We start from the raw sequence: 11,618 nt of genomic DNA on the forward strand, positions 1-11,618 counted from the left end.
ATTGGACACAGTGGAGATGCAGAAAAACAATGTCATTCATTCCCATCGTTTCTTAATTCAACTTTTCCTTTCAAAAGCAAGCTTCGTTAGCGTGGCGCTCTATAACTGGAGTTTTGGCAGATGATCAGTCTGTATATCACAATCAAAATGTTTCGAAACTATTGAACTTTTTAGTTAAAAACGGATCAGGGCAATTTACTACAAGATATAAATGCTCTTGTATTTATAAAAAAAATACTACATGGACTTACTGCATGTCTTATTTCTATGTTATAGAAGATGTAGTATTGTAGTAGGCTAGTTCAGCCACCGTGTTTCTTAGATGCCAAATAGAATTTAATTGGAATCTTCCATTTGTTATAGTAATTTTAAGGTGGCCTTGAATTACTGCAGTTTAGAAGTGAATGCTTTTTATTGATTTAGAATATTCATATGTGTAAAGTGGGTTACGCCTAACCCTCCCATTGAGTGTTTTAACGAAAATTCCGTGGGTCTATGAAAAGAAATCTCTCGCTGTCATCCGCAAATAATAAACTTTACGAGGAACAAAACCTTATACTGAAAAATGTTCATAGATTTTGTGCATATCTGTAGCAAATATTTGTGAAGCCTATTTTATAAATATGGATGTATTTTGGATGTATATGTATATTAACAAAATAATTAACAATGTTACTCTTAGAATACCCCGCCCCTGCATTGCATAAACAAATGCGGAAAACTGAAATTGTAAATATAGTTAAAAATAGTATTCTCTATTAAAACAACTCAGCTCATCAGGTAACCTGCGTCAAAATATTACAGTAGTCACGCCTCACGTTTTTTTTGCCCACACTGGAAATCTCAGTCCCTCAAATTAGCCATAACCTTTCCGTTCTGCTGACGATTTGCAATCGAATAGCAAAATGAACTTGACTGGCTCCGAGAAGCAAAATGTTAAAATACGGGCTACTTTTAAGAGTATTACCCATAGTTCTGCATTCCCGTGCAAATGGAACTGCTCACTATAAATTTTAAAAATATTATTTTCCTTAAATAAATAAGACAATCCTTTCATTCTTTGTTAGGCCTTCAAATGTGACAGAAAACTTTTACAAAAACGTGTACTCGTGTCAATTTTAGTGCTACAAGGAAGTCCCAGAAGGCTATTATCAAGTAGGAAGTTGATCAAATGTGTGAAACTCTGTCACCGACATCAACTCCTGAAAACATCGGCACTGGCAAACGTACCTGGATAGCCATTTATTTAACTTTCTTTTTTGCTTTTTGAACTCGTAAAATAGCCCGCACGTCGAATCCAACAAGTAGCGCTGATAATACGAATGCTATTAAAATGAAAATATCCAAACAGCAGAATGAAAGGCCGTATATAAATATCTATCAGAGCTCATAATTGGTACCCATAAAAGTCTGTTTAATGGTATATAATGGTATATACTGTCAAATATCGTTTCGTCGATTAATAAAAACAATAGTGTAAGTGGGGAAAAAAACATATATAAATGTATTTTTTTCTTCGTATCTTAGATTTCATATCCACGTTTTTCCTTCGGACCATTTTAATTTAAATATTAAAGTCAGTATCTCTAAAAGCGAACTAAACGGTGGGTCTTTGTCACAGATGAAATGCGATTGACATAAACTCTGTGAGGCACGGCTGTGTTTGTGCAATAAAATACATATTAGGACTACAAAACACAATTAGTCAAACCGGCGCTGTTTTTTCCGTGAATGTCTCACGGTCCCTGCATCGCTCCGTACAAGAAGACAGGCGTTTTGAAATTTCCGGGGCATAGTTTACGCTTGTGATTGGCCCATGAGAAGCTTACCAACATGCAAAATGAGGCAACGCCACAACACTGCCTCTAGTCGACAGTGGATGGTAGTAGGTAGAAATACGTATAAGACTGTGCGTTCAAGAAAAAAAAAACCTCCCGACATCACTTTTTAATCTCTCCACATATACGGAACACGGGCTTATGTTATCGTTCCTTTTGTATACACATAAAGGCTTCTGATTCCCCCAGTGTTATGAATCCAGCATGAGTAGCACAGAAGACAATGGTAGCAAATGCTCACCGGCCCCAGTCTCCAGCTTCACCATTCAGTCCATTCTGGGCACCGCATCTGAAGGCGCGCGCGCAGAGAATTCCAAGGAAGGGCTGCACAGGAATCGCGCACTGTCCGTATCGTCCGAGGAGTGCAGTGGAGGAGAAGAGCCTGTGGATTGTTACTGTGCCGAGGCCGGAGACCAGCACAATGATGCTCGACAGCAGGCTCTTAACTTTTCTTGTTTGAGTAAGTTTTGCAGTTCGTATTTTTATTATTATTATTATTATTATTATTAATTCACACTTTCGAACGCAAAGAGATCGTTGTAAAGTATAAGTTATTCTCTCAAAGCTATTTTATACGACCTCGTCAAATTGATTAAATCGGCTTTAAAATGAAATAATTTCCCCTGAATTGTAGTAAAATGTAGCCTGATTTAATTACGGTTTGTTAAATATTAATTGTATGCCATTGTTTATTTAATGGGGCACTCATAGCTTTTCGACAGTCGATCAAGTGGCCAAAGTTCAAACCTAATGAACTCCTCATTAAAGTATAGAATAATGTTTAAATGTAATAAATCATTTGCTTTACACTGTTACACCACACAAATCATTTTAAAGGTTTGGGCTTCTATGTTAAAAGATAGAACGTACGAACGACGCAGCATTAATAAGGCTTCGGGAAACTCACCCTTGTTCTTTTTAAAGGCAATAATGTGTCGTTACATATTGATAGAGATAATAGTATATTTAACGTGAAAATTACTGTAAAATAGTAGACCGAAGAAATCTTGTAAATTATTTACTAATAATAAGTTGATGTTAGCAATATAATTTTTATACTTTTGATTTTTGGACATCACTATACCGTCACTGTCTTTTTCGTAGACGCAGCGAAAAGAATCGCATCGGTTCCAGGTGGAATAGAAAAGGGGAAGAATTTATCAAAGGGTGTATTACAGGATTACAAAGAGGAAAAGCAGAGACCATGTAGCCAGATGTCACCTGTCTCTGACGGAAGGAAAAGAGACGCCGAAGACAAATATAGTAACTCCGCCAAGAAGAAGACCCGCACGGTGTTCTCGCGGAGTCAGGTGTACCAGCTGGAGTCCACCTTCGACATGAAACGCTACCTGAGCAGCTCCGAGCGGGCCTGTCTCGCCTCTAGCCTACAGCTCACAGAGACTCAGGTTAAGACATGGTTCCAGAACCGCAGGAACAAATGGAAAAGGCAGCTCTCGGCAGAACTTGAAGCAGCCAACATGGCACACGCTTCTACACAGACTCTGGTTGGGATGCCACTTGTTTTTAGAGAAAATTCCCTACTCAGGGTTCCAGTGCCAAGGTCCATTGCTTTCCCCACACCTTTGTATTATTCCGGCAATAACTTACCCGCTTTACCGCTGTACAATCTTTATAACAAGATTGAATACTGAATTGAATACTCCATAACACAATGCATACATGTAAAACATGTCTATGTCTATTTATAAACATTTATTTGAACGAAGATGTTTTACATTTCGTATAATAACCTGCATATATGTTTAAATACGAGTATTTCTCTGATTGTAGCCTATTAAATACACCATGTGTATGTTATTTTGTACTTTTTTAATTTAGTGCTTTTCCTGTGATTAACTGATATACATGTTATCGCAAAATGTAGTGCTGTAACGGAAGGCCGCCACAATAAATGGCAAAATAATTATATTCGTTTTTTTTCTGGACATGGAGCAGAAATCCACAAATTTTGCATTTCGATTTTAGTGACTGGTAAAAATATCCGTCAAATAATTAAATAGCAGTAAGATGATGAAATATTGATATATTGTTTCTTGTTGTAATGTTAATACATAAGCAGATTTGCAGGATATTCTTGGCAAAAGAGTGAAGGAAAAGGAAAGACCCACCAGTGGTTAGAACGGTGGCATCTCAATATTACGGTAATTTCTACAAATATTGGTTCTGGATTTCTGCATGTTTCATGGTGTATTCCATTCTTCGACTGCAATATATTAAGAGTATTCAGCGACGGATGACAGGCGACTTATTCATTACAGGACACTCGCATAGTTTGTTGCGAAACGAGTAGGCTATGTAGCCCGGCAGAAAAGTGGTGTGCCTTTAGGTATATTTCTGGAGAAATTATGTAGGAAGGTGGTAAGGTTTAACATCAAAATGTAAAAATCTGATGGTTAATGCCACAAGTTCTTTTCACTTTCATCATCATGTACATCATTGTGATTTTGTATATTACGTCAGGGGTCAAAAGTAACTAATCATTTGAAATTAACTATGACTATTTTAACACTACAAATACGACTACAGTATTTACCTACTACTGAACAGGAACTAAAATTACTGGATACCTAATTTGAAGCAACGTCTAATTATGCCCCGTTTAATCGATTACACTCAAACTGAATTCAGCTCAAGATATGTTAGGCCGAATTAAGTCCCCGAAGGACCGAAATCGAACATCATTGAAAGCCCCAGCAACATTCCTCGATATCAATCAATTCTGTTTAAATTTACAATAAGCATATAATAAGCTTGAAAGATTTGTTGGAATAAAAATTCAAAAACGGATTATGACACAAAACGTAGCCTACGTTGAATCGAACATTTTCAGAACATGACATGCCAGTAGGTCTAATTATATCTGTCCTACTCTCTTCAAAAAATACCTTAATACATAAGTATATTTCTACTTATCTAAAACGCATGCGACGAAATTAGAGTAGGCTATGCTCCTCAGTGCCCAGGAGCATACATACCCTATGTATATCTGGTGTTATTGTGCGGTCATACTCCAGTTAAATATTCCTTATCTACACGGGATTCAGCTTTGTGAGTGAAGACACGGAGCACGTGACATACACAGTGGCAACGGAAGAACTCAAAGGGAACCGGAAGTGGTATCAAAGCCAATCAAAATCAAGGCGGGAGCGCCCGTATTTCGAGCCTGCCAATAACAGGCGGTGTTTCTTTCCTACACGCTCGCTAGTGAAGCCTGCACCGGAGACTCGATTGCTGTTTACTAGCTAAATTGTTTCGAGAGATATACTTTATTTTTTTCAGAATAAAAACGTGTTACAAGGTAGTAGCACTCAACGAATAGAGGTGAGTATGTATCCAACCAGTCAAAACTTTCTATGCTAACGAGGTGCTGCTAGCTACGGGTTGGAAGCGGCACGACGTGACAAAAGAAGGCCTAACATTTCCGTGCCCACTGTATGTGAAAGTGGGGTACTGGTTTTTATTTTCCAACCGAACATCAATCATTTAAATGATTGAAATGAATCTCTCAGTTATATTTTTAACGGAAATGCTATTGTTTCTGGCTACGGGTGATGGTGCTAGCTAGAGTTAGCCAATTATCATATCGGGAGAAGCAGTCAAATACAAAAAACATACAATGTACGCTACTAAAAAAAAAAACAGCTTCACAAGAACTTTGGCAGCAAAATGTTGCGATTGTCGGTGTTTATCGGGTGCATGGTCTCGGCAACAATTTTTGTAAGGATGTATTGCATGTCATAGGATTAATATACAGCTACTTTATCGTTATTGTATGACTGGCGCCTACAATAAGACGCATTCATTATCTATTATGGGGTGGATCCACACATGAATCGGTACCTGTTTCTGCCTACAGATGACTGGGTCGAATGAGTTCAAGCTGAACCAAGGTCCAGAAGATAGTATCTCGGCGGTGAAGTTCAGTCCTAGCACAGCCCAGTTCTTACTGGTGTCCTCCTGGGACTCCACTGTCCGCCTTTACGATGTCGGCGGGAACTCCATGAGAATAAAGTACCAACATCTAGCCCCCGTGCTGGATTGTGCTTTTTATGTAAGTGAAATGGATGAACCCTTATGCAGTTCTTTTAAAATCACACTGTGACTCCTGATTTCTGAGGGTTTGAATTGCACTCTGATTATGTCCTGTTCCAGGATCCCACACATTCTTGGAGTGGGGGTCTGGACATGCAGCTGAAAACCCATGATTTAAATACAGACCAAGGTATGCTTGCCACTGCTGAGCAGTAGCCAACGTGTGACAGTACTGGGAACAGCGCACATGTACAGTATAATAATGCAGTTACTACTTATTCTATGTTTTTAACTACCAGATAGGCTTATAATTAGTTACCGTAGTAACGTGCCGTTGCATATGTTGCACACGGCTGGTTGTGTTTGGATATGTAGTATAACGGGGACATGCAACCCTTCCCTTGCTCTCAACAGATACAGTTGTGGGAACACATGATGCACCCATCCGTTGTGTTGAGTACTGTCCTGAAGTCAACGTCATGGTAACGGGTAGCTGGGACCGGTCTGTAAGGCTGTGGGATCCACGCACCCCCTGCAATGCCGGTACCTTCACCCAGCCCGAGAAGGTGGGCCTGCGGTTTGTGAAAATGATGATTTACATGAACAAAAATGAGTACAGGCTTTTCTAGAGTGAATAAACTGTCATGATTATAGTCCATGTTTATTACTGTAAAATTATTAAATGAACAGTCATCCTGTTGTACTATATGACAGTTTTTACTGTGGGTCTGCTGCATAAAAGGCTTTCTGGCACTAATAATGAGCCCTCCTGAATCAGTCTATTGGATGGATATTTGCAGAGTTTTGTTGCGGCTTTTTATATTGGCCATTTGCCTGTCAGCAGTGAAGCTGTGAAACGGCACCTTTGTAAGTAACTGCTGTGGATAAAATAGTTTCATGAAAGGGCTTTTAAGCCTATCCGTACTTACAGGAAAAATACAGACGAGCTCCAGGCTTTAATGGCTGTGTTACTTGTTGCTATGTTGCAGGAAAGGCTGCCTGGCTTCACACATTACTCGTGACCCAATTTCCGTAACGGCCCGGTGTTCAGGATAAATGGATCGCATTAGATAACGGCTGTGATTTATAGGTAACCTTAAAAACCGGCGAGGTGCGTGGGGCGAACCCGACAGATCGGCGAGGGAATTAAGCTGTTTATGAGTTCCGCAGGGCGCGTAATCTCGTCAGTCTCAGTAATTCTTCTGAGCGCATGTTTGTACCCGGCTTTTCGCGAGTCTTATTTGATCTGTCGGGTCAGATGCCTGTGCATGAAGAGTAGGGGGGAAAGCGTTCAGGATGTAGAGTCCGAGGTGGCGGGAAATATTTGCGAAGTGCCGGACCGGGTTTTGTTTTTAACTGCAGTTGGAATCCCGTGAAGATTTGGAGCTGAGAGAGACGCCATTGGTGTCTGTCACCGTGAATACATGAGGATGGGCGGGGCACTTACTCGCCACACCCTAAATTCTGAAAACAAAGACCAAAAATCTGTTGTGCTCTGAAATGGGTCAAATTGCTGGTGGTGTGATAGGCACCACATACAAAGAAGTTGACTACAAAGTTTTCTGAGTGAGATGAGCGAGGGATTGAAGCTCTTGTCTGAAGAAACCCCGCCTCCACCTCCCTTCTGTAGGTATACACGCTGTCCGTCGCAGGGGACAGGCTGATTGTGGGAACGGCTGGCAGGAGAGTCTTGGTCTGGGACCTGAGGAACATGGGCTATGTGCAGCAGAGAAGAGAGTCCAGCTTAAAGTACCAGACCCGCTGCATCCGGGCCTTCCCTAACAAGCAGGTGAGCCCGCATATTTAGTAAGGGCATCGTTTCCCAATCCAGTCCCTGTTGCAGTCTATGTGGACTGTCAAGCTGGGAGGGAGCAAAAACGTGGACCATCTGTGGGTCCCCTAGGACCCGGTTGGGAAACACTGGGTTAGGGGGCGGGGCTAAATTGTATGCTGGACCAACAATAAGTGATTGTTTCTGTGCTTATGTGAGCCGGGTGGAGTGTTAGCCTCTGCGTGACTCTATTTTCAGGGCTATGTGCTGAGCTCGATCGAAGGCCGGGTTGCCGTGGAATACTTGGACCCTAGTCTGGAAGTCCAGAAGAAGAAGTATGCTTTCAAATGCCACCGACTGAAGGAGAACGGCATTGAGCAAGTCTATCCTGTCAATGCCATCTCTTTCCACAGTGTTCACAACACCTTTGCCACCGGTAGGTCTGCCTCTTAATGTGACGTCCAGTGACCTTCTTCGAAAGTGCCCAGTCCATTTGTAGTTGCCTCATTCAGTCCACTGATCAGCTTGATTAGTTTTTAGTGTCCCTCAGTGCTTTTGGAACCCTGTGGTTGGAAGCTAAGATATTATTGGAAATGAGACCTGATCATAAATATTTCTGCTGGAATTGTAGTACTTGTAGTACCAGCCCAGAGGTAAGCAACCCAGTCCTGAAGTGCTGGTATCCAGCAGGTTTTCCATCCTGCCTGATGAGTTACTATCTGCCTGATATCAGGTGTGGTTCATCTGAGACCAGGTAGGATGGAAAACCTGCTGGATACCAGCATTCCAGGATCAGGGTTGCCTGTCCCGGGTGGTTTCTCTTGATCTGTTCTTGCCTCACCCTGGTGTGTGAGTGAAGCTGCCCATTTTCATGCAGCTTGTGATATTCAGATGTTTTGGTTTTATATTGACTCTCAGGGGGCTCAGACGGCTTCGTGAACATCTGGGACCCGTTCAACAAGAAGCGTCTGTGCCAGTTCCACCGCTACCCCACCAGCATTGCGTCGCTGGCCTTCAGCAACGACGGCTCCACGCTGGCCATCGCCTCCTCTTACATGCAGGAGCAGGGTGACATCAACCACCCCGAGGACGCCATCTTTATCCGCCAGGTCACGGACGCTGAGACTAAGCCCAAGTGAGTCCCTTCCCCTGCTCCCTCCCTCCCTGCCCTCGTTTGTCAGCTAATTAATTTCTATAATTCCGTCAATGGGATTATTGATGGCAACACGCACAGCTGCAGCCCCTGGACAGTCTTTATCTCTCCTTCCCGAGGCTTTCAATATCCGGCAGTTGATAGACGTCTGACAAATGAAATAAAATGAGAAGGGAAAAAGGCTGTATTGTCTCTTTTTCTCCTTTAAATCCCCGCCCCCATCCCACACGAGATGTCAAATGCTGCGTTTTTGCACTGGTTTAGGGATGAGGGTACTTCATGTCTAGTACAAATGTATATCGGAGCTTTTTAGTTGGGTCCCGTTGCGGACGAAGGCCAATTAGAATGGCTGAGCTGCATTAATGTCTCTCCCTGAAGTGGCAGCCCGGTTCCTGCATTGTGAAACACGGATACGCGAGCGACATTAATCAATATTTCCTCCATTTTCCTGAGGGGATTGGGTTGGCATAGGTGCACTTTCAGATGAAGATGGTGTTTTGTAATTACTTTTTTTTTCTTTTCTCTCAGCCCCAGGAACTTATGAAAAAACACACTAATTAGTAGAGGCGACCTCTGATTTTCATGATGGTAGAACTTGGTGTTTATGCAAACCTCTGGTGACCGAGTTACCTGAAAAAGGTCTTTCTTGGATGCTACCGGGCATGCCTGGCTTTCACGGAAGGGCGAGGATGGGAGGGGAGGGGGGCACGATTAGATTTGCGAGCAGCAGTGCAAATCCCAGCAGTCAATACTGCCATGGTTAGCATAGTCCAGAAATTCCGCTTAGAGAGCCGGTGATGGCAGCGAGCAGGCAACTGCGATGAGAAGCAGAGCCGTGACCTCGCAGGTCTGAAGGCAAGCGCAACGTACAGAAATGCAGGCGGCTGCCAGCTCGTATGGTCTTTATGCGACTCGTCAAAAGCATATTTATAGAAATTCGACAAAGTCTACATAGTTGTTCCTGTTTTGTAGGGATTTAAATATGCACTTCCTAGTCAGTTGGAAGGAAAGGTACCGCTCAGCGATTCTTATTATTAATGTCCAGGACACCAAATACTGTTTAAACAGCTATCGATTAGACAGTTGTGGTATATCTCAATTGTTCTAAATGCTGTGTCCTTGTGTTTGACTTTTGAACCGTGGCGTTGCTGGGGTTTTTGGGCTGTGTGTGTGTGTGTGTGTGTGTGTGTGTGTGTGTGTGTGTGTGTGTGTGTGTGTGTGTGTGTGTGTGTTTACTTCTATTTGGACAAAATTTTGCAGGTTTTTCTGTTGGTCGATCATGAAAACAAGACTTCTGAATATGAGATGGCTGACTGCGGGCAAGATCGGCTGCAGGTTCCACCTTTTGATTGATGTGTTTGTCCCGCAGGTCTACCTAAGTCCCCTGGCATGGACAATTCTCCATGCCCCCTCCTGTCATTGTCCTGTCCTTGAAGCATCTTGGGAGATTTCAGCTGGCATCCAGTGAAACCTTGATGAAACTCACCTTTTTTGTTCCTCGTCACTTATTTTTTACTCGTTAAATATATTAATGTTTCAGTTTTCTGCAGTCTTCAGTTTCCCCTTTAAGGCATTTATTAATGTTATGCGACTTCTTTTTAAACTACAAAACTAACCCACTGGACATAAGGATGTACATAATATACAGTGAATACTACTTCTGACCATACTATTATTCCATCCAGGTCTTACACAGCAGACGCTGAAATAAGTAGAGGTTTTCCAGTTAATGGTAACAATACATACGTCACAGAAGCTGGTTAGTACGTCATTTGTCTAGCGAAATCCACTCAAAAGGAAAAATCGTTTAACACGATGAAATTTCATTGTAATTTTCCCCATTATACATCGGTTTTTAAAAACTTGGAACTGTGTAGTAAATAAATATTATTAAATGCTTCCTTCCCCCCCCCTTATCTGCTGTGCTCTAGGTTGTATTTTATACGAGATAGGTGGTTTGCGATTTTTTTCCCCCCTTTGTGACATTGTACTAAAGCTTTGCGAACCCAGCCTCAATAATAAACTGAAACGCAGAGTGCTTGGAAATGTATTAATGAGAAAGTTTTGTGATACAGACGTAGATTCAGGTTTTTAATACTTACGGCGAAGGTTTAACTTCAACGGCAAGTCATTATTACCTGTTTTTAACGCCACTCCCGGACCTGTGGCCGGCGTGCAGTTATTGAAATATCCCCTCCTTGCCGGCGGAGCGTTTTCACATTCAGCTATCACAGGAAACGTAATTAAATCGCCGCGAAATAAGGCCGCACAGAAAATCCGCGCATTAGCGTATAATTGATTTCAAAATGGCTACTTTTAATCTTACAAATATGTACTAATGCACTGACCTTTAATGGCAGCTCTGCGTGGATGTGTGAAGGGGTAATTAATTCCTTTTGATTTCACTGCGCAGCGCCGGTGCTCTTTGCGGTAAAAGAGGCAGCGCTGAGCCACGGCCGGGAGCCGCTCCGGCAACAGTTGTTAAAAGACCCCTCCCCTATCCTAAAACCCTCCAGAGTAAGAAGCGAAGGGCATAAAGATTATAATTATTCTATTTAAGAGCTACAATTTTTTTGTAAATGGACTTGCAGTGGTGTAGAGAAGTGCGTGCAGCTTCTTCGATATCCTGAGCATTATTTGCTCGTTTGGTTAAATGATGTTTCTAATTCCCCCGTGATTACTTGTAATGAGGCAGTCTTTCACATTCTTTCAGAATCCATAAAAATTGCCTTCTTTTAAGATAATCACCACTCATAAACCGGCGAGAGAGAGGGAACAAGACCGGGTTTGTTGTGGGGGAATA

General features: G+C 42.0%; 2 protein-coding genes across 3 annotated transcripts; both read left to right on the top strand.

The window, feature by feature from the left end:
* Positions 1-1,907: 1,907 nt before the first annotated feature.
* LOC111853642 (homeobox protein HMX2) lies at positions 1,908-3,623 on the top strand. Its single transcript, XM_023830785.2, has 2 exons — positions 1,908-2,298; positions 2,943-3,623. The coding sequence occupies exons 1-2, from the start codon at positions 2,043-2,045 to the stop codon at positions 3,488-3,490; spliced, it is 804 nt and encodes a 267-aa protein (XP_023686553.1). The 5' UTR covers positions 1,908-2,042; the 3' UTR covers positions 3,491-3,623.
* A 1,387-nt stretch (positions 3,624-5,010) lies between these two features.
* Positions 5,011-10,865, top strand: bub3 (BUB3 mitotic checkpoint protein). 2 transcript variants are annotated; one of them, XM_023830836.2, is made up of 8 exons: positions 5,011-5,180; positions 5,716-5,910; positions 6,012-6,081; positions 6,306-6,457; positions 7,522-7,680; positions 7,921-8,098; positions 8,581-8,797; positions 10,185-10,865. In XM_023830836.2, the coding sequence occupies exons 2-8, from the start codon at positions 5,716-5,718 to the stop codon at positions 10,192-10,194; spliced, it is 981 nt and encodes a 326-aa protein (XP_023686604.1). In that variant the 5' UTR covers positions 5,011-5,180; the 3' UTR covers positions 10,195-10,865. The 2 variants fall into 2 exon arrangements, with proteins under 2 accessions (XP_023686604.1, XP_023686605.1); XM_023830837.2 differs by lacking the exon at positions 10,185-10,865 and having other exon boundaries at positions 8,581-8,801.
* Positions 10,866-11,618: the final 753 nt, after the last annotated feature.

Source organism: Paramormyrops kingsleyae, chromosome 20 (genome assembly GCF_048594095.1).
Source record: "Paramormyrops kingsleyae isolate MSU_618 chromosome 20, PKINGS_0.4, whole genome shotgun sequence".
NCBI lineage: Eukaryota > Metazoa > Chordata > Actinopteri > Osteoglossiformes > Mormyridae > Paramormyrops > Paramormyrops kingsleyae.

Excerpts from the sequence above, each read along its gene's own strand:
- LOC111853642 (XM_023830785.2), top strand. The coding sequence starts at position 2,043 with ATGAGTAGCACAGAAGACAATGGTAGCAAATGCTCACCGGCCCCAGTC. Across the intron at positions 2,299-2,942 it reads TCTTAACTTTTCTTGTTTGA|ACGCAGCGAAAAGAATCGCA; the intron begins GTAAGTTTTGCA and ends TCTTTTTCGTAG.
- bub3 (XM_023830836.2), top strand. The coding sequence starts at position 5,716 with ATGACTGGGTCGAATGAGTTCAAGCTGAACCAAGGTCCAGAAGATAGT. Across the intron at positions 5,911-6,011 it reads TGCTGGATTGTGCTTTTTAT|GATCCCACACATTCTTGGAG; the intron begins GTAAGTGAAATG and ends GTCCTGTTCCAG. Across the intron at positions 8,099-8,580 it reads TCACAACACCTTTGCCACCG|GGGGCTCAGACGGCTTCGTG; the intron begins GTAGGTCTGCCT and ends ATTGACTCTCAG.